Genomic DNA, 22,545 nt, shown 5'->3' on the forward strand with positions numbered 1-22,545 from the left:
TTGGACAACTAGATATTATGTGAGCTAAATGCTTGAGGTGTGCATGGCACGCTCTGCAGCTATCATCGGGAATGTCTTGGCTCAAAATGTGGCGACGGTATGTTAAGGTGGAATTGACACCGTCTTGGTATGCAAAAATGAAACCCTCCGTACCAGACTTCAATCCGGGCGATTTAAGGAAAGCAAACGTTAGTTCACACGACATCGACTGATCCTCCACATTTCTGTAAAAGATACCGTGCATCCTCTTACCTAGTAGCTGTTCGCGAAAGTTTTTCTCTTGTGCTTTCTTAATCCGGGCTTTCAGGAGTGAGTACTCGAGATAGATAAGATTTGATGTATTTTGCTCACTCCTAATACTGAAGTTAAGTCCAAGTGTGTCAGCAGCCTCCTCCGCTGCTTTGTACAGAAACTCTCCTTTGCCCACGACTTCGTGATTCCTGACCATTTCAAGAAGAGGGTTTCTTCTATTTGCGACTCTATGTGCTGTGCCCAGAATAATCCTGTTGTGAAGACATTCAAGACTCAATACTCCGCGACCACCTTGACGGCGTGCGATGTACATTCGCCGAACAAAAGACTTAAGACAACCGCAGGATTTCGCCGGGAGCGAATGCTAATCTGAAAAATTGCACCCGCTCTCAGGGAAAACTAAACTACATGCGCGTATTACAAAAATCCGAAGTCAAATTTCAGATAGCATTTATTTTCTCAAATGAGCCATTTTTCAGGAGCGCCTAGACTTCGAGTCCTAGGCAAATTTATAGACATCAAGTCATATGATTCTGGATTGTCAACACAACATGCTAGGATTCACTTCATGTAAAATCTTTAGCATACAGCCTATCGGTTCGATTTTAAGAAATGGCTAGTAGATATGGATGTATATAAAGATTTGCAAAAGAAGGCGAAGACTCGAATTTGCAAAGATTTTCGTCAGAAGGCAGGTTTAGTGATAGGTGCAGTAAAAAAAGGCTCAGGTACATCCAATGATAAGAATACTACAAGGCGGTTTTTTGCAGACCCCGAACTAACATCTGGAATTACAGAAGATAGACTTGGAGTTGGTGAAAAGATTTGCGTACATTCTGCACAAATTAACAAGTAGAGTCAACTGACTTAAAAATATTTGAAGCAAATACTATGAAGACCGCACAACTGTACGTACGTTTATACCCGTGGTACCACATGCCTGTTACCATATATAAGATATTACATATTACATGAATCTGATGTTATGAAACATTTTCTCTTACCAATTGGACAGTTGTCCGAAGAAGCAGGTGCAACTATGAATAAAGACTACAGGAATATTCGAGAGTTCAATTCACGCAATTTTTCTCGCGTTGCTACTTAACTGATTTGGCACACAGACGGTTAGTAAGTTTCAAAAATCTAAAATTCATGAAAAAGTACTTGTTTTCCTGCATCCATTAACAAACCCGTTTTCTGACAAGAATCATTGCAAAATTGGGGGTTTACCTACGAATTCGGTGGATTATTTTCAAAAGAGTTTTCACTGTCTGAATCTTAGCGTGTAGTGCTATGATTCATTCGCAAGCTATTGTGATTGAAAACCCGACTTTTTTCAAAAGCAACTGCCAACAATTGGGATTTGTTTATCTTAAATGTTTATAAACATTCAATTTGTAATATTTTACCAAATATAATCAGATACATTATTTTTAGGAATATATGCAGCCATATTTTAGCAATTAAAAAAAAATTGAAAAAACCTTAAATTTAAATATTTTGCCACAAGATCTGTTTATAACAATGATTATTGTGAACTCTTTAAATATGTTTGTTTTCAGCAATGATTCGTTCATTAGTTTGAAACATTTTCGGTGCACACAAAATTTTTTTCTATACGAAAGGGCCACAATTTCGAATTTGTTTATAACAATTTCAATTCTTATGTCACCACATATTATCAACGATTTATAATTAAAAAAAAAAAAGATTTGCAGCCGTTCTCTGGCGATTAAACGAAATTATAATATTAAAAAGTCTTAAATTTAAAAAAGTTCTTTAAAGAATAGTTTATAAAAATGATTATTATTAACTTTTCAATCATGTTTGTGATTAAATTTCATTTCTACATTAACATGAAGCACTTTTAGCAGAAGGAAAAACTTTGTTACCGATAATAAGACTATGTAAAAAATTTCAGTTTATGGTAACAAAAATTATATCAATAGTTGGATCACACTATTCCCCCATCTCCAGAAGCAATGTTGTGCCGATACTGGCACGTCGGGCGTTTGCTAGCCGAATGAAGCTGGTCCCAAAAGAATTGAACTAACGTAGTTCCATTTCGAACCGATAGAGGTCTAGCTAACGCGGGCAAAATTGGTTCTAGGGTATTTGGTACCATCCTCCACCCGGATTTTTCCGTGTTTGCACTAACTGATTTGACTAACAATTTTTTCTAGTTGTAATAATAAGTAAGGTAAGCTCTCGACATTTCTTCATTAGCGTAACTTTTTGTCAACTGATTACATTCATGCATATTATAGGTCTGATGATGAGACCAGGCTGGTCTCGAAACGTAAACTTAATACAATTTACAATTTAAACTAAGACTAAGTTTCACTGATGATAGAGGCCACCCTAAAAATATCAAAATGTTAGGAACTTGAAATCATACTTCTTTAGGAATGGTGACTTGAGTGCTTGTCTTGTTTCCACCAGACATAGTTCCTTGGTTGCCTTGATTGCTAGTCATAGGAGGACCACTCATGCCAGAATTTCCACCACTCAAACCGTTTGCAGCTCCTCCTTGCATTCCTCCCCAACCATTATCTGAAAATGTCAATGAAACGTAAAGTGAGCGTAACGCTATTTAAGAAATTGATCCAGTTATTTGATTCTAGTTTTATAGCTGCTTTCATTCTTTTGACGCGAAATCCTATACAATATATGTTATGAATGAAACTTTTCTGTTAGTTTTTAAAGGTTTCAGAATGTTAGCTGATCAGGGTGCTGTTTGTTTAAGGCTCCTTAGATTCCAGTTTTAAATGCCTACAGGCATTCCCTTTATGTCTAAGACTAGGCTACCAAATTTACGAGCTGGTAGGGACTAAAATTTGTAACATGTTTAAATTACTGCAACGAAAGTTAGAAATTCAGAATCTACGGGTTTCGACCATTTCACACATCAAACTTTTTTTTTAATTCAAAATTTAAATGAATATAATGTACCTCGTGAATTATTTTTCCTAATGAGAATGTGGAAATTGGCGGCTTGAGTAACGAGTAACGAATAACGACAAAGACCCGAATCGACCAGAAATAAACACGTAACCTCAATTTGGGATCTGTCAAACACGACCAGCGAAGGATGGCAGTACTGTTTTATGCTTACCAACCTCTTTAGGGTATAGTTTCAACCAATCACACATACGAAAATAAATTCGCCTGGCAGTCACTTACCCAATAACGGAAAAGAAAATAACTTTGCACAAGCGTACATTTATTTTCATTTCGGTGATTAGATAATGCAAAATATTACACTATAGTGTGCTGCATTTCGCTATTTGCTCAATGTTCGACGAGGAACAAAAGCCGCCGCTTTTCAAGATCGTGTTAAGAAAAGTTCATTTTGCAAGGCTTTAAATAAGAAAAATACGTTATAAAATGCGTTATACTAAAGTCTTTTTCCTAATAAATGTAAATTTTTTTTAGTCTTAAATTCTGCTCTTTCATTTTCAAATTAAAAAATACTAAAACACAGTTTTCAAGACTCAGGGTCTCTCGTGATCATGAAAATTTTTAATCCCTAGGATTTTCCCGGATCTTTCCCAACCAATTTCAAGATGTTTTGTAATTTAGTCCCAGGCTAGCGTATAAAAATGGGAATTTCAACAATATATACACATAAAATTTATTTTGGTAAAAAACAATTATTCAATTACGTGTGCTGAACTTATGTTAAATAACAGACTGAAGTAATAAATATTAATTGAAACCACATTACCGATCGTAAGTATGACGTCAACTGTTTATCGACGATTGCTTAAGGGCATGTGATACTCAGAAAATTTTCGATTTTACCAGTGTTTCCCTCGACTTTTTCCTACAATAATAAAGATTTTGTCTTAATAATTTGGGACAAGATAGCGAACATGCTAACGGACGCCCCCGGACTCTTTTTTGTACGTGCTATCGACAGCATCGGTACGATAGAGACCTATATTATCGAAATGACCGAGAACTGCAAATCGATCCTAACCTCAAAATAGTGCACATGCATAAAATTTCTATTTAGCAGAGTAATTTGTTGCTATTATCCCGAAAAAAGAGTTCGGGGACTTCCGTTATAATATTGTTAAGCACTCTACCGAAAAAAAATCTGTTTTCTTTAGCGAAATAGCTTGGCCCATTTGAGTCTATAAACAAAGTCGATTCGAAACAAAATAATCTCGGAGATAGTTTGAGAGATTTGGGTCCTTTTCAATATCCTTTCAGTGGTCGTTTTAAGAGTGGTGCGACGATAATATAAGGTTCCTTTTGTATTCGTCACGTACCGGGCGGGCAGAGTTATTTACAGTAGTTGGTCGTGGCTAATCCGCTCTCCCTTTTTAAATTTCTCTTCAAATTATTAACACTTTTTTTGAATTGATGAATTTTCTCATTATACTTATTTATAATTATAACTTATATACTGATATACAATTTTCTAGTTGAATTCAAAAATGTTGTCTTTTTTGGCGTATCTCATTCCATTTACGAGAAACGTTCTATTAATTCCAATTTTAAGCATTGAAAAAAAAGTTAGATATCTGAATTCATCGAAATCCATAGATTCCGAATTATTATGTTTTAGGCTGTTAACTATGAAATTTAAAAAAATCTACTTCTAAATTTTAATCCGAAAGCTTAACAAAGGACCCTTGAGTGTCGGCTACTCTATTCAGATAGCCTCTCTGCTTGTTATTTATGATCGCATTCTTATTTCAATTTCGGAAAGGATATTTTAAAGCCTTCAGACCATTTAAACGAGCTTCCTGGACCTTTAAAAATATCTATCTGAGTGCCTGCGGAGAATTTCTTTGAGATTCTTTGACCTAAAGAATTTTTAGTATATACTCAAAAGATTCTTTTCGGTAGGGCATCTATAAATTCAGTTTTTGAACATTTTCATTTTTGTGAAAAAAAAACCGAGGGAACTGTACCCGATTTACCACATGACGAAGTATCACATGCCCTTAACTCGTTTTAATGTTAATTAAATAAGTTAACATTTTTTACCTCGAATAGGTTGAAATCTATCGGAATTATCCTAAAGTAATGCAGGACACCAAATTATTAGTATTATTTTTTTAAATGGGGCCCAATAACAGCAAGACTTGTTTATAATTTGAATACATTGTTAAAAATATGTTAAAAGTAATATTAAATGATAAAACCCATCTAATTTTAGCGTTTGATAGTAGCTGATGGTACTTAAATTAAATAAAAAGTAAGAAACGGGGCATAACTATTACTAGGACAAAGGTCACGATTACTGAAACGTCTACCTTATATTCAATTTTACTTACATTATAAGAAAACATTAAAATTTGCACTATTTTTGCAATATCTTCCTGAATAATTTCCAACATGCCTTTACCCTAGGGGGGAAAATTCTAGCAATTTAGTGGTTACCCTGTGATATTTGTAAATTGATTTTACTAAGAACGGTAAATTTGTCAAAATAATGAAAGCCGTTTGTTTATCCTTACTAGATTTGTCCTTACTAGGTTTGCCATTGAAGTTTCCTCCTCCGTAAGGTGGGCCGCCTCTATTGCCGTTATAACCTCCTCGAACGCCATCGTAACTTCCGCTACCTCCACCGCCACGAGAATTACCTCCATAACTGCGATCAGGGGGACCTGACATTCCGCCACCTCGTGGTCCGCCTCTAGCTGATGGTGGAAAACCTCGGTTCATATCCGGAATTCCGCCACCTCGTGCGTCACGTCGAGGTCCCATTCCGCCACTTCCACCTCCACCTCCTGTGCGACCACCAGGTCCACCAAAGCCGCCTGATTTACCTTGGTTGCCTTCTCCGTTTCCATAACCACCATATTCTTCTGCATAATAATCATCATAATTATGCGGATCATAAGGATTATTGACACCCTTCAGCGGGGACTGAAAAATTTTTAAATGATTATATATTAATACTTTTGAGCATTTTTAACTTTTCCATCTGAATTCGTTGTTCTAAGTTTTTCATTTTTAAGGTTTTCAAAGGATAAAATCACGTTATTAAAATCTTTTGAAATTGGGAGTCTTCATTAGAGCAGGTTTCACCAGAAGTCAGTCTTTGGCTGCAAAGACTGACAGTGTCAGTCTAGGGACAAGGTCAAACAGACCCTAATAAATTTTGTCGTTTGACTGGTTCCTAGCCCTTCATGGTCATTATACGTCCCGCCGGGATTAAAAGACATTATCCTTCTCAAAAATAAAATATAATATGAAAATAAATGTCAACGTTTTATTTCATAATATGAAAACAAATATAAACGTTTTATTTAATACCATTCATATATTTCACACAATTGAAACAACATATAATGATAAAATGTTTAAGTGATATTCTGAAAATTTCTCTATTATTTATTGAAAAAGATATACTATGACTATGTTGTCTATTAATATTCAGTGAGTAATGAGTAGTTAAAAAATTAATAAGAAAAAGTTAATATAATTCTTGAAAGGTTTAAGAATTCATCAATTAGCATATTTTATTGCAAGTTTTATAATAATTGAGATGACGGATGCAACTCGACAAGCGCTCGAAACCGCGTAAAAGTATTGTCTAGCCAAGAAAATCTATCGATAGAAAAAAAAGTGATGAACAATAAAAACTTAGAAAATTTTCCAATCAACAATCGATGTTTTGTAAAACACAACTCGCGATTATTCGACCGTTTGTTGATAAAAATGCTTCAAATTTATATAGTGTATTCTCAATAAATAAGCGATGAATATAAACAACACACTATGTTTAAAACGCGAATGTTTGTTTTTACTTAATAGCAAATTGATTTCGGACGAAAACCACGTTTTGCTAACTTCGACCAGTGGGACAGTCATCGAAAAAATATTCGTTGAAGTAACTTATCGCGAGAAAGTTGTTCACTAGACTTTGAGAAGTTTTTCTGAAAATTTAAAGAGAATTTGTCAAAAGTTGTAGAAATGGCAGCGAGTTAAGGTCAAAACACCCTGCCGCTGGAGCATTTTGTAGCTCTTTGCCGCTACTGGCTAGTTGCTTAGGAACAAAGGTCGATAAGCGGAGCACTGCAGCGGGAGCGTGTGTTGACTTCAACTCGCTACCATTTCCAAAATTTTCGACCGACTTTCTTCTAATTTTCAGAAAAACTTTTTCAAAATCTAGTGAACAACTTTCTCGCGATAAGTTACTTCAACTAACATTTTTTCGATGACCGTCCAACTGGTCGAAGTTCGCAAAACGTCGTTTTCGTTCGAAATCAATTTGCTATTAAATAAAAACAAACATATTCGCGTTTTAAACAAAGTGCGTTGTTTAAAGTCATTGCTTATATATTGAGAATACTCTATAGAAATTTCAAGCTAAATACGAATGTACATTTTATTTTACGTTTCGACCACTTTTTTATCCATAGATTTTCTCGGCTGGACAATACTTCTACGCGGTTTCGAACGCCTGACGAGTTGTTGCATCCGTCACCTCAATTGCAGAAAATAAAAATATTGTATGTAAAAATGTGGCAATATTAATGATTTCATTAATGAAATAATAAGAACAATTTTAATTGACAATTATCAAATTCTACTACTCAAATTCGAGTTGACTTGAATAATAAAAATTCAATTTCAATTTAAATAGAATGTGAGCGTATTAAAATTAAAATAAATTTTGTAATTAAAATTTGAAGGAGAGATTAGAGTGACAAGTATTTTTTAGCCCAAGGCAGATTTTGTTCTTCATTTATATGTATTGTACACCATTTTGCTATAATTGCACGGGAACAATTTCAATTAATTTTGTTCCTTACTTAACTTAATTTAATTTAATCAGTGAGTACAATTTTATACAATAATATTGAAAAATAATAATGATTATTGTTGTTATTATATATAATTATTATTGGGAGTAATTAACAAAATAAAATGTATGTTTCAATTTAAAGTACTATAAAATATAATAACTAATACATTAAAATAAATATTAAAATAGCTACCTCGGCTTTCATTAAATTTTAATTTTAATTGGCTTTCAGTCATTAGTAACTTTAATTTGAATATAAGATTTTATCCCAGCAGGAACTAGAATTAAAGACAGAAATTAAAATTTGAATTTGGGATTTTATATCCATTCTGGAAAGTTCTAAACGTAAAGCATACAAATAACGGAATGTTTTTGATTGTAATTTTGTATTTTAAATCTTCCAAAAAGAAGAAATTATGAAAGTAAATTATTAAAACTACAGGATTTTTTTATCGCAAATTATCAAACCAAAAAACTCTTGAATTTTAAAATATTTACAATTGAACTATATGTATTGTACAAAAATTACAATCTTAAACTGCTTAATCTTTATGATATTCAAATTAAGATTCTTGAATTTGCATTATTTTAAAGATGAGTCAAGTTATCAATTCTAAAATTTCCAAACTGAAGAAATTTCAACTAAAAATTATAATTATATTTAATTGTGAAACTAAAAACTTATCTAATTTGTAATTCTAAACTCTCAAAAATAAAAACCATTCAATTTAAAAGATTTACAATTTGAAGTTCTGCAATATTGAAGAAGTACAAATAAAATCTCTTGAAATTTGAAGATTCATGAACAAAAGTTCTTAAATTTCGATGATTTCGGAAATCAAAAACCAAGCTTTTAATTCTAAATGTTCTAAAATGAAGAAAATTTGAATTTAAATCATCAAAATGACAAATTTTTTAATTGTGAATTTTCTAACTATGAATTTGCAAACTAAAATTCTCTAATTTATAGAATTACAATTAAAAATGATTTAATTCTGAAGACGGATAAATAAAAATTGTTCAATTTTAATAATTTTGGAAACCAAAAGTCAAGCCAAAAAGTCAAAAATATTTCCTGATTCGAATTTTCAAAAATAAAGAATTTATAATTCAAAACGATGAAAATTGTATTACTTATAATTAAAAGAATTCAAAACTCACTAACTTTAAATCGAAAAATTCGGAATTTTAATACATTTAAATAAGAAACGATTGAAATTTGACAAATTAAAATTGAAAAATAAATTAAATATTTCAAAGTAAAACCTTCGGAAATTCTAGAAATCTCAATATTTATTAAGTTGAAAAATTATAATCTAACATGAAAATTGAGTAGACACGTTACCGTAAAATCAAAAAATAAATTTACCTTTATTCTCACCATTCAAAATGGAATGATTTACAATTCTAAAATTGCAAAATTTAATTATTCTAAAATAACGTTCTAAATAAAAAGTAGTTCATGGGAAATATTAAGAAATTAAAAAATGTATATTTCAGAAAATTCTAAAATTGAAACCAATAAACATTGAAGTAATTATTCAATTTTTCAATTCAAATCTTTTTAACTGATCTTGGAATATTAATTTTTTTTTAACTTTTTTCAAATCAGAAATTTCATATTTAAAATTAGTTTGTATTTTGAACATTTCTTTACAATAATTTGATTTTTAAGTTTAAAAATGGAAATATTTGTTATTTTGAACTGTCAGAATAAAGGTTAATTTATTGTTTCATTTTAGAAAATTTTGTCGAATCAATATTCACGTTAAATCATCATTTTCGAAATTTAATAAATGTTAGATTTAGCTGATTTTCGAAAGCTTTAATTTGAAATATTCAATTTAGGTTCCAATTTCCACTCCTCTCTAATGGAATTGCTTAAACTCAACACTACATTTAAAATTTTCTTTATGAAAACTTTGAATTTTGAAAACTTCTATTAAACAATTGCGATAAAGTCACATTATCTCCAATCCGATCTTCATTTACAAGTATTATAACTTTTGAATAAAACCAACAAAAAATTATTTTCAGAAACTCAGGTAAATCATTTTCAATCTTTAATTAAAGTTTGTACAAAACAAAGGAAAATGGTGAACAATGAAGAAAGAGATTTTGGCGGTCGTTTTTTTTCTTTATTTTTTATGAATTTTCATTCCAAATTTTTCTTCCTTTTTAAAACTTTAATTTAAAGTTCAACTTGCAAGCAAATTTGATTCACTTTATAAATTAAAAATGAAATTGGTAATGAAATGTATTGTAAATTCGAGTAAAAAAGTTCAGAGCCCCCGACGTGAACGACGGCGAGACCCTGCATTAGAGTATTATTTAAAGGTATGTGTGGTTATTTAAAGTGGAACTTACAGTTTTAATAGTTGCGATGAGTTCACGAATACATTCCATACATGTATCAGGTTTTCCGCAGATGCTGATAAGACGGTCGGTGCTGTGCGGGCAACAGTTGGAGTAAATTTTGATTCTTGCTCCAGTTTTCTGTAACAATTGATTACAAGATTCTTAAAAGCATGTACAAAGTACTCGATACATATAGCTGCGAATTTAGCCAATATTTGTACATTCGCAGCGATTAAAGCAAAATTGAAATTGATTAAAAATCGCAAACATAAATTCATACATAGTCCAATTTAAAACCAGATTTAAATATACGTCTATCACTTATAGAGACCCCTTTTTCATGCCAAGCGCAAAATTGCATGATATCACAGACTGAACATAACTTGAAGTCGTTCCGATTGGCGATCTGTCAATTATGTATGTTAAATAAACAAAATTACTCATCGCATTAAAACGCATAATTTATTTCCGTCACATATTTCTTTAATTTTCTAGGGGTGTGCAAAAAAGAAACAAAAAACGACTCGAGACGGTGTGATCAAATTTAAAATTGAAGAAAAATAGACGTGGATTTTTCTGAAAAATGTGAAGCTTTTATTAGAACTACAGACTTTTATTCGTTCAACCAGACCTTAAAGCGTTACAAGCTTTAAGATCAAATGTGGGTTTGCGGACTGAATAAGGGTTAAATGCGGATTTTGCGGACTGAATGCAGGTTCATCGTGTTCCTGCGGATCAATCCACAAATTTGACAATTAGCAAACTCGATCAGACCCGCAAATATTCTAACCCGATCCGATACGCATTAACTTTGCATACTCCTAGAATATTCGTATAATTTTGCAAAATTTCGAATTTTGTATTACAATTTGTTTTACCGAAAACATGCTAAATTCCTAATATATTTTATGCTAATGTATTACATGTCAACAGTAAACATATATGTATTTTATTTTATTTTTTTAATGTTAGTGTAGAAATAGGACATGACTTATTTTAACATTTTAAATTTCGCGCTGATTTAAGTGCTGCAATAAATTTTCAAATGTATATTACAAATGTATATTACATAGCTTATATGCTAATACACCATTTTCTAGTTGAATTAATAAATGTTGTCTTTTTTGGCGTATCTCATTCCATTTACGAGAAACGTCATATTAATTACAATTTTTAACATTTAAACAAAAAGTTAGATATCTGAAATCATCGAAACCCGTAGATTCCGAATTATTATGTTTTAGGCTGTTAACTATGAAATTGAAAAAAATCTACTTATAAATTTTAATCCGAAAGCTTAACAAAGGATCCTTGAGTGTCGGCTACTCTATTGATAGAGCCCCTCTGCTTGTGATTTATGATCGAATTCTTATTTCACTTTCAGCCTCTCTGCTTTTTATTTATGATCGTAATTTCGGAAAGGACATTTTAAAGCCCTTTAAACTTTTAAAAGAACTACCTAGACCTTTGAATTTATCTACCTGAGTGCCTGCGGAGAATTTCTCTGAGCTTCTCTGACCCTAGAGAATCTTTAGAAAATACTCAGAGTTTTCTTTCGGTAGGGTATGAATGAATAAATATATGTATGTATGTATGTATGTATGTATGTATTTATGCAGGGATAACATTTTTTTGAATTCAGTCATATGCACACGTTTAAAAAAATGTAAAATACAGTACAAGTCCGATAACTTTCCAACTTCGGGGCTGTAGGGGCGGAAAATTCCAGGAATTGCGGACTTATCGGATGCCCCCTCTAGCAGCACGATATTATGTGCGCGCATGCGTAAATCATGGGCGCAAATCATTAGCAAAATAGCACATGTAGTGGGAGAACCACAATTAGTGTGCGTGCCGTACGTGTGATGACGTTTTAACGGGAGTGTGCACTTATCGGGCGGCAAGTTATAGGACTTCTACTGTATGTGAAACCTGAGAATTCTTTATCTTGAACCAAAGAAAACTGTACTCATTTTGGTTTTTTCGGAAAAATTTTCTTCGTGATTTGGACCTTTTAATTTTTGTGATTATGGAGGGTTTTGAACACTACGAAATAATTTATTGCCCATAAAAGAAAAATCATTTTCCTTTGCCACCTACTGTCTACGATTGGTAAGTACACACGAGTTCCCTCACGCGGTCAGAATGCAATCATCGGTTTTCTCACCATTCCTTCTCTGCTCTTGAACTAGTTGGTAATTTTTTTTAAAGCACTTTCCTTATTACTGAGTAAGATATTTCTAAACTGTAGCGTGCATATAATGTTACTGTTTTAAATAATTAAGTATAGATTCAGGTTTTTATGAATAAAATTAAAAAAATTAAGTTTTTCAGTCAAAGACTTCATTAATCATAGAAAATGTCTTGGACTACAAATGGTTAACATTTTGGCAATCATCCATATACTTACATAATTCTTTTTTATTATACAAATAATAAAAAATAAATATATGACAGCATAAAACAAAGTTATAAGCTTTAAAAAATGCTTAAAAATACAATTAGTACATTTTTTTGATAATTTAACAAAATGTAATGCGTTTTTAAAGCAAAATATTTAAGAAAAAATAATTCAATGACGTTTTTAAAAAGTTAATTAAGAATGAAATTCATTTTTATAAAAGAGCAATTAAAAAATTAACCATTACAACTTTGTTAAATAAAATAATTGAGAATGCAAGGAGGAAGCAAACAAATATTTTTCATCCAATTACAAAATTCTTACTTCTTCCGATTTCAAAGTATATTATATTTGAAAGAAAAATAAAGTATCGAGCACTTTTTTAAATAGGTAATATTTAAACTAGCGATCAATGAGTTGAAAACTCAAGAAACTGAGTTAAAAAGTATTATACAATAATGAAATAAAACGAAAACTGTGCGTTTTACAAAGGTTTTTAAATATAATAAAATATTTGCCACTGAGATTATTAAAGCGTTTTTCAACTAAAAAGTTCTTTATTTTCTATATGCTTTACATAGTTTTTAAGCGGATTAAATATTTGAAAACAACAAGTATTAAATACCTTGTTAAATAAGTCAAACTTACTTCGCTTTTTCACATATTTTAAATTATAGTTTAAGAAATGTTATTTTGCATTAAAAATGGAGTAAGAGAGTATTATGTACAATAAAAGAGTTGGATAAATTGAAAACTGCGCATTTTATGGAGAATTTTTGTTTATTGTTCATTACTTTTAGATATTTTATAACATTTTTAAATATATTAAGAAAAAAAAGTATCGAGCCATATGACTTGGTACGACCCTGCCTTGAAATTCTTACCCGAGATTTTGTCACCGAGATCCAATTGCTGCGATAGCGAAGTCGGTAGAGCGCACGGTTAGGACACACTAGTTTGGATAGTTTAGGTAGAGTTTAATCCTCGGCGAGTGCGATTTTCCAAAGCGTTTAGGCGTAATATATGTGTAAGTAACAGTCTGCGCGAATTAAGCATTTTAATAATTTAAATAATGAAGATTATATAACAATAATTTCGAAACAATTTTTTCTTCGTTGAGAGATAGTGTTCAGTTGAGGCACTAGTCTATTGCGCCAAAACTACATATTCTTAGATTAAGAAAATATATTTTTGAAGAGTATCAGAAATGATTTCTTGGAATTAAACTATGTTTTGCATTTGAATACATCTCTATATGAAGTAACACAATAAAGTTTTCGAATAATAAAATGCGATATTCTATCTAAGAATACATTTTCTCAGATTAAGAAAATGTACGCTTGTTCCAAGCATACGGTAGTAAGTATTTGTTTATTTGGAACACACTCATATTCTATCGTCCCCATTCGTATCCGCGATTGACATGAATCAAGTAACATTTACTTGATTCAAGAACAATTTTTTTTTAGTGTAGCTGACTTAACCACGACATTTTAATTGAAAAAGTTTTCCAGTTTCGAGGAAATAGATATGTCATTTGGTAACTTTAAAGTGACAGTGACGACAAATTTGGCTGCGGATTGCGATAAAAATATAATCGTCTGTTCAAATAAAAAATGAAAACTTTATTCAGAGATGTTGAGTTTCTTAATGCGGGCAAAACAAGTTTTATCTTAAAAAGATAGTCAATTCCGAGTAAATCATCTAAGAATTTTTAGGTTACAATTTTACAAGTTTTTGAAGTCAGCTTTCAGGAAAAAATTAAAATCGAATCTTCAATTTCTTACAAAAATACAAACTTGCTCCCGGGATATGGGCACTTTGTATTAAAATAATGAAGATTTGATACCAAAAAATTGTTTTATTCCGAGAAAAACAAAATTTAATGTGACGGTATCGCACTATGACAATCGATTTTTATCTGAAAAGCCTAAAAAAGAATTTATTTTCACTAAACAATAATTTCAGGAAATACCGATTATAAGGAGCAGAAAAAATGGTTATTTCGCTCAAATCATAAGCAAAAAAAGCATAGTTTAGCCTCTTCGGATGATGGCCCCCGACAGCGGTCCGCGTGGGAGATCCACGCTTTTTTTAATTCGAACTCTGAAAATATAGATGTTCCATAGGGGCTACCGCAGGGGGCCCAGCAGGGTTACGACCACGAATTACACGAAAGTTTATAAAATTTTATTATTAAGAAATTGTCACAGATTATGATCAAATTTCTGAGTTCCGTTGTCAAAAATTGTTAATGTTCATAAAAAATTAAATTCCCTGTCATTGTAAAAAGTTTTAAACTAGTCTACAACGGGAAAAAACGAAATAGTACGCGAAGAAACATTTTAGTAAATTTAAATTATTTATTTAAAAATTATTTTATTGATATTTCTGTAAAAATTTCATGTATTTTACATTTACATAACGTCGTATAATAATAAATAATTAGAAAAAGAGAGCTCAAAATTTGATGCTTGAACTTTTTTGAAATGCAGCTTATGAGTATGGCTTTTTCATCAAGTTTCAACTTGTGGGTTTACAAATATAATAATATTTACAAATGTAACATATTTATTCACTGTAAATAGGACTATTAATATTTAAAGTCAAAATACTCGCAATCAATTATTATTTATTACTTAAATAACTTTTGTTGTCATATCGTCAGAGTATAGAAGAACGGTACTGGTTAGCACTGACGTAGTACTGTGCCCATTGTGAATTTCCTTTTGAGGCACTACTGCGCCAGTAGCGATATCCAGAGCTGGGCCAACACCGGCAGCGCAGTGTAGGGAAAGTCCTTAAATTACGTAAGGGCTTTTTTTGAAATTTTTAACCCCCTACCACTCCCATATAAGAAAGCATAAGATTCCTTTGACCCAGCCCCCCCCCCCAGAACTTCTCACGTAATTAAATATATTTCATATTTGTGAATGGCCCCTAAGTAATTTTATTTTATTTTTATTTTATTCATGATTAACAGGTGCAACCTTTACAATTTAAATAATATAAAAATGTTCAAAAAATAATTTAAAGCTTCGTCTAATAATTTTTCTAATTATTAAAATATAAGATTAAGTTATAATCATTCGAAGTTTTAGTATTAATTTTCATATTACTAAAATTCCGTGTATTGAGTTTGAATCCTTTCTTCAGTTGAAAATATTATTGGCAATCCTGAATAATAACACGTCTGATTTTTTCTAAAATCAATACAATCAATTAAGACACTTTATCAGAATGTCTAATCGCGTCCGAATTTTGAGGCCGCACGTTTGAATAATTTTGTCTCATTTTTTGCATACTTCATCGTAATAACCATATCTCAAAGCAAGTAGAGCCGGTTTTTCGATAAAATGTTTGTACTTTGTGTATTAATCAAAAACGGAGAGAACAATAGAGAAAAATGGCAGTGAGACTCAGTGATAGCTGTACATGCATGTCCACAGCGAGCCTGCTCACCCTCGTCAAACTCAAGTCAGCAGACTCCCCGCAGGTGGATGAATGACACCAAACTAATGAATGCCGGGCATTGTTACAAAATTTCGGTCAGTTAGAAAAACTGACATTATAAAATCATTGATTAATTCAATTTTGAATAACGAAATTATTTAATTGGTATAATTACAATGAATTGAATTGTGGTAGTTTGTAAAAAAGAGAGTATTATGTTTTGAATTTGTAGGCCGCACGGTTGAATATTTTTTACTCATTTTTTGCACACGTCATCTAAATTCTCATATCTTGAAGCACGCAGAGCCAATTCTTTAATAAAATCATTACATTATATAATACAATCTATAAATTATACGCGCCGAAAAAGCCAATACAGCCAACACTGCGTGTTACTACTACTGTTCTTCCCTTTTTGATTATGAAACAAAATCTACAGATTTTATCGAAAAAATGACTCTGCTTGCTTCAAGATATGGTTATTTAGATGAGGTGTGCAAGAAATTAGACAAAAATATTCAACCGTGTGGCCTCAAAATTCGAACGCGTTTGCCATTTTGATAAAGGGCCTTAAGTAACTAGCCTCAATTTCTTTTTCTTTCACCCATTCTGTATTTTCTTATTGAGTCTCCTTCTCTTTAAACACATATAGACTAGTCAGTAAAGCATTTCATGATGCCACAATTACAAAGTGGAAGCGACAGTAATATTCGTGAAGTGTTGATGCCTGGAAAGAATGCCAGTATGTTTTCAACAACAAATTCGTGTCAGAAAAACAGTACACACATGTCAAAGTTCGTGAAATCATATTTTTTGAAGATAGCGACCAAGATATGAATCAAGAGGGAAAAAAGTTTAATTATTAACCCTTTCAGCGTCATTCAACCTAATAATTGCATGAAGCGCCATGTGAGGTCGTGGGCGACCCCAACCGGAATATTTCATCCTGCAAAGATTGCCTCCTTTATTTCAATTCAAACAAATTACTGGATTACTGGATAAAAACTGTAATTGTGCAGCTCAGAAAAAAGATCTTTATCTGAGAATCTGAAGTGGGTCATTTCACAAAAAGTGGAAGGAACGATTTTTAATGATTATTTCATATTTTCTCATGTAATTTTTTTATCTTTGAAGAATAATCGTTGCAAAATGATCACAAATGCAAAGATAATTAATAATGAAAGCGTTATTCTCCACTGACACAATTTCCGTACATGAATACCCAATGCTTTGGATACACCGGGCGGATGCACGAATAACAAGCCTCTTGGGCCTTGTTATCTTCTTTTCTACTACACATGCATCAAAAATCTGGACACTTTTTTACAATAATTACACTAATTTTCATTAGGACACACAATATATTTGCGAAAATAAAAATGAAAGAATTCTTCCGAAGCTCAAATAATCTACACAGCCACTTGCCAACGGTATAGATTAGAAAAATAAATGTTTAACTAATGCTGGAGGGCCCACAGAATACGAATTCACAAAGTGGGCTTTGGTATAATCGCGCGAAAAAAAATGGGGTCGCCCACGACCCCTAGGGCGATTGAAGAGTTAATGGAATATATTAAAAAGATGTAAAATTTGGTAGATCGAACTTCCGAGATCGGTTAATTTGTTTACTTGGAAAGACATCAAAACCGGAAAAATGAGTCAGTTTCCAATTTTGGCATACAATGCACGCCGATCCGTCAAAATGTCTGGCAATATGTAATTTTGTAAGGTGAACGCTTGTGCAAAATTTCATCTTGATGTAGTAAATACTTTGGCAGGAAATCTGTTTGCAGATTGTCTGTATTCTCAGGGACTGTACTTTTGAAAAAAAGTTTCAAAGCAATGAAAGTGTAGAATTGTAATCCCTAACATCTGCTGTACCCAAAACAGTACACAGATAACTTTTTTTCTGAATTTAGTTGGTCAAAAATGACTGAAAGAAGGAAAGGGCGTTTTTTTCTTACAAATAAATAGAATAACTTCGTTGAGTTTAGGCTTACAAAATTGCGGTTTCAGTCTATGATCATGTTGTGCTGATTACGAAAAAGTACCCCCCCCCACCCCCACCCCCCGAGAAAGGTCGGAGTTTCGAGATAATCGCGTTTGAATGATTTCTTAATTAAATTAATAGCTCTGTTACAATTTGGAGTTTTCCAAAGTTTAAATATATAATCGGCTAGAAAACCGACGTAGGAAGAGAAATATCCTCTACCATTTTCCGATTCAATCAATTATTAACATAAAAAATAAACAATTACGTTGAAAAGTGAGGAAAAATGATATTTTTCTTATTTTGATTAAAATATTGATTTCACAGAAAAATGCTTCAAACAATCAGAGAGAAGAATTTTTATCCAAGAGAACAATTTTTGATAAAAGTGATCGATTTCGAGAAAACATCGATGAAAGAAATAAAAAAATTCAGAGCCAGAATAGAAAGGTGGTTTTCTTTGTAGGAAGCAATTTTATCAAAAAATTTCTAGACATAAAAGATACTCCTTTTTGGGTCTACTTCAACTTTTATTAAGAAAAATTATTCTAATGTTTATATTTAATAAGTTAATGAGCGTTTCTGAATGTACACATTTTGACGTGCTGTACATTTAGAAATTTTAAATAAAATCTTCTGGAAATTTCTACATGGTAAAGGAAGTCTTAATTAAAAAATTAGCGTCAGCTAGTTTAAAATCAAATGATAACTCTTTATGCTACAAACAATAATAAACTAAGTCTCTTTATGAACTTCTAATAATCGCAGGGATTTGTAATAAGGCTGAATAATTTTCATAACCATTAAATAATAAAATGGCTTTTAAAAATATTACTATTACCAGCCTCCTGCATCGACATTAGATCACTAGTACGATTAAGTGAAGCGTGGAGGCAAGATGGCGCTGGGAGTCTTTCTAGCCTATATTTATATGGCAAGCATAGGAAAGATTAGTGAAAAATTAATTTGATTAATATCTTTCGCAATGGCATTCGGTTTTATGCATGAGAAATTAAAGTGTGAACATTTTGTAAGTTACACTACCTTAAAAGCTTGCACTATATTAACAAAAATGGGTGGAACGCAGTGTGTTACTTCTGAATGTTAATATCAGGTTATGACGGCTGCTCTAAAAAACTTAATTTCTTTTTTGTGCCAGAAGGTAAAGAAAATATTAGAGCCTGAAAAAAGCCATCTTAAGAGAAAATTTTGTTGTAAAACCCGAATGCGGCATGCGCGAGACATTTTTATACACAAGATATTTTATGGGAGCAAAACACGATTTCATAGGATGGAGCCACTGTTTTGGAAGTTGCAATAATTGATTGTTGTTTAATTAAAAAAATTAATAAAAACTCTATATTTTAATAAAAATTATAAAAGATTTTATCTTAAACCGAAACTAAATCTTTATATTTTAAAATTGATTTGTAGAAATATTAAAAATTAAATAAGGACCAAGTATTTTAATAACAGGGTGGAAGTTTTAATAAAAATTAAAAAAATTCCCCGTCATTTCCCGGTTTTTTCTCTGTTCTGAAACATTTTTCACGGTCAATAAAATTTACATATAAAAAATCGAAGGTACAAACACTTTTCTATTCAATAATTTTTAATAAAATGCAGAAAAACTAAAAAATGTAGAATTTTTAACTTTAAGAAATTAAGGAGTTCAAAGATTCAGACAAAAATGGTAAAAAATTAATTCACGTCATCATTTTCAATGCTCTAAATTAAAGAATCAATTAATTTTACATTTTTTATATTATATTATTATAATCAATTTTACGCAGGAAACGTTACAAATTGAAAAATTAAATTTTTTTTTTAAAAGAATACTTCTTTAATTATAAGTTAGATTATTTTCATTTTTAAATAGAAAAATCCTTGAAAAGCTTCAGAATTTTATTTCAAAATCTTGAGAAATTTAGACCTCTAACTCTCTTTTCAAATGGATCGAATTTTTCCTACAATTTTTAGAAAATCCTGAAAATTAAAACAAAATTCTTAAAATCTTCCAGATTCTTTCTTAACAATTTTAGAAATCTACATTTTGTTTTAAATTGAATCATTTCAAGTTCAAAATTAATTTTTAAACTTTTCTAAACTTCTAAATACCTCTTCAAATTACTCAAATTTTGCTTACAAATAATAAGTGTTCAATTATTATATATATATAGGTCAAAATAACGTTAAAAGTTTAAAAGCTCTCTGAGATTCTAGAGATTCAAACCTTTCTACGTAAAACAATTCATTTTCAAATTTTTCACTTTCAAATATTTGGTGAAATCTTTCTAACTATTCAATAATTATTCCTTTTCCCAATTAAAAAATTTTTAATTGAATATTTTAGAATGAAAGAATATTTTATAAAAAATACATTATCATGAAGTTATTTTTAAATTAAAAATAATTTATCAATTTTAAATGAGAAGCTTACACTTTTTAAATTGACTAAGACTTTCGGATTAAAAACGTTTAATTTTTAACGTTGAAATCTGGGAATTCTTCAATTTTGAACGGAGTTCGAATAAAAAAAAATTATTGTATGCTTTTAATACTTAAAGCACAGATTTATTTAAAAAATTTTATTTAATCAAATATGCAAGTATTCAAGACTGTATATTAAAATTCTTTAAATTGAAATTGAAAACTTAAAATATAAAATTGTTAAAATAGAAGATTTTCTGATCACGCATTATAAACTAAATTATGTCATAATTAAAAAAGATCAAAATTCAACTGATGATTTAAAAAACTGTTGAAATCAAACTTTGAGAACTTTTTTTTTCTCTAAAAATTTGTAACATTCCAGGTCAAAAAATAAATTCACTGTCATTTCCCAGTTTTTCATATTTCCCGGGCCAGCGGCTACCCCGAATAATAAATATGGAACATTTCATCTTAAACTCCAACGATACCTTCATTAAAACATATCTGGCGTAGAAATTAAAAAAATTATATAAACGCTGTATTTTATGAAACTCTTCCGTAGAAATATGAAAAACTAATCAAGCACTGTATTTTAATAAACAATATTGAACATTTTATATTAAATTGAAACTATACTTTTATTTTTTAAAATTCTTTCGTGTAAATATAAAAAATTGAATAAAAAATGTATGTATTTTTATGAGAAATATGGAACATGTTATTTTAAACTGAAACGATATCTTTATTTTTTTAATTCTTTCATAAAAAGATTTTTAAAAACAAGTAAGTACTATAGCTTCTTAATTTATTTATTTAAAATTAAGTTTTTTAACTTAATTAATCCTTCAATTAATTGACTATTTCGTTTATTCCAATTAATCATATGTTATTGTATTAGGGCTACTGTTGCTAATGAATTAATAATTTATTCCAACATCTGACATTGTTAATTCTTGTTATTTCTTATAAAATAAATTTGTTGCTTCACCATGCTTTTTTTCAAACTTATTTTTTACAAAACTACTTTATATAAATTTGATAGCCGTATTTAGAATTCAGTAATAAAAGTTGGTATAATTATAAGCTTCATTTTGTTTCTTGAGTTGAAAAATACTTTAAATTTAGTTTCTCCAAGTTACGATTGAAACCTATCACAAGTTCCCGCAGCTAGAATAGAATATTTTAACGACTTTTGTTCACTTACTATTACTCTCATATTTAACAATATATGGAGCTTTAATAATTATTCTATGCATAAAACCGATTGTCATTTCGAATAATATAAATTAAATTAATTTCAAACTAATTTTGCCTATTCCTGCCACGTAAAAACAGACTGGAAAGATTCCCAGCTCCATCTACGCCGCACGCTTCACTTAGCCCAAGGGCGAACTAACGCAAACGTACAGTCGTACGTTTGGGATGGTTTATGGGGGAGGGGAAGGGCATTCCGCCACCGCAAACTTTTCCTTTATCGCAGCAATAAGGATCTATTACATTTTAACCAAAAAAATATAATTTAGTAATAAACAAAGTATAAGTAATAGTAATATTTTTTAAAAGCCATGTTATTATTTGATTTTTATGAAAATTATTCAGCCTTATTACAAGTCCCTGCGATTATTAGAAGTTGATAAAGAGACTTAGTTTATTATTGATTGTAGCATCAAGAGTTATTATTCGATTTTAAGCTAGCTGACGCTAATTTTTTAATTCAGACTTCCTTTATCCATGTGAAAATTTCCAGAAGATTTGTGGGTCCGGATGCAATAAGGGCACATAAATATTTTTCGTGCGAAAACGAAGTCCCCTGGAGGCTTTAGAAAAAATTTTCGAATTTTAATTTTCAAAAGATATATATGGATGTAAAATTTGATTGCGCATCTT

General features: G+C 30.8%; 2 protein-coding genes across 10 annotated transcripts in view; one reads left to right on the forward strand and one right to left on the reverse strand.

The window, feature by feature from the left end:
* LOC117175240 (heterogeneous nuclear ribonucleoprotein K) overlaps positions 1-22,545 on the reverse strand; it is a 374,225-nt gene that overhangs the window by 22,629 nt on the left and 329,051 nt on the right. For 6 of the 7 annotated variants that reach the window (XM_033364916.1, XM_033364913.1, XM_033364914.1 and 3 more), the window contains 3 exons: positions 10,391-10,519; positions 5,727-6,138; positions 2,651-2,805 (listed from right to left, as the gene is read on the reverse strand). In XM_033364916.1, the coding sequence (XP_033220807.1) occupies positions 2,651-2,805; positions 5,727-6,138; positions 10,391-10,519 (696 nt within the window). The remainder of the gene's footprint in view (positions 1-2,650; positions 2,806-5,726; positions 6,139-10,390; positions 10,520-22,545) is intronic. The other variant, XM_033364918.1, reaches the window with a different exon arrangement.
* The window catches only part of LOC117175242 (cytochrome b5-like), a 33,611-nt gene continuing 24,794 nt past the window's right edge, over positions 13,729-22,545 (forward strand). For 2 of the 3 annotated variants that reach the window (XM_033364924.1, XM_033364926.1), the window contains exon 1: positions 13,729-13,809. Coding sequence is in view for 1 of the 3 variants with exons in the window: in XM_033364926.1 (XP_033220817.1) it covers positions 13,806-13,809 (4 nt within the window). In the remaining 2 variants the exon portion in view is untranslated. The remainder of the gene's footprint in view (positions 13,810-22,545) is intronic. The other variant, XM_033364922.1, reaches the window with a different exon arrangement.

The sequence above is a fragment of the Belonocnema kinseyi genome, chromosome 6, assembly GCF_010883055.1.
Source record: "Belonocnema kinseyi isolate 2016_QV_RU_SX_M_011 chromosome 6, B_treatae_v1, whole genome shotgun sequence".
Taxonomy (NCBI): Eukaryota; Metazoa; Arthropoda; class Insecta; order Hymenoptera; family Cynipidae; genus Belonocnema; species Belonocnema kinseyi.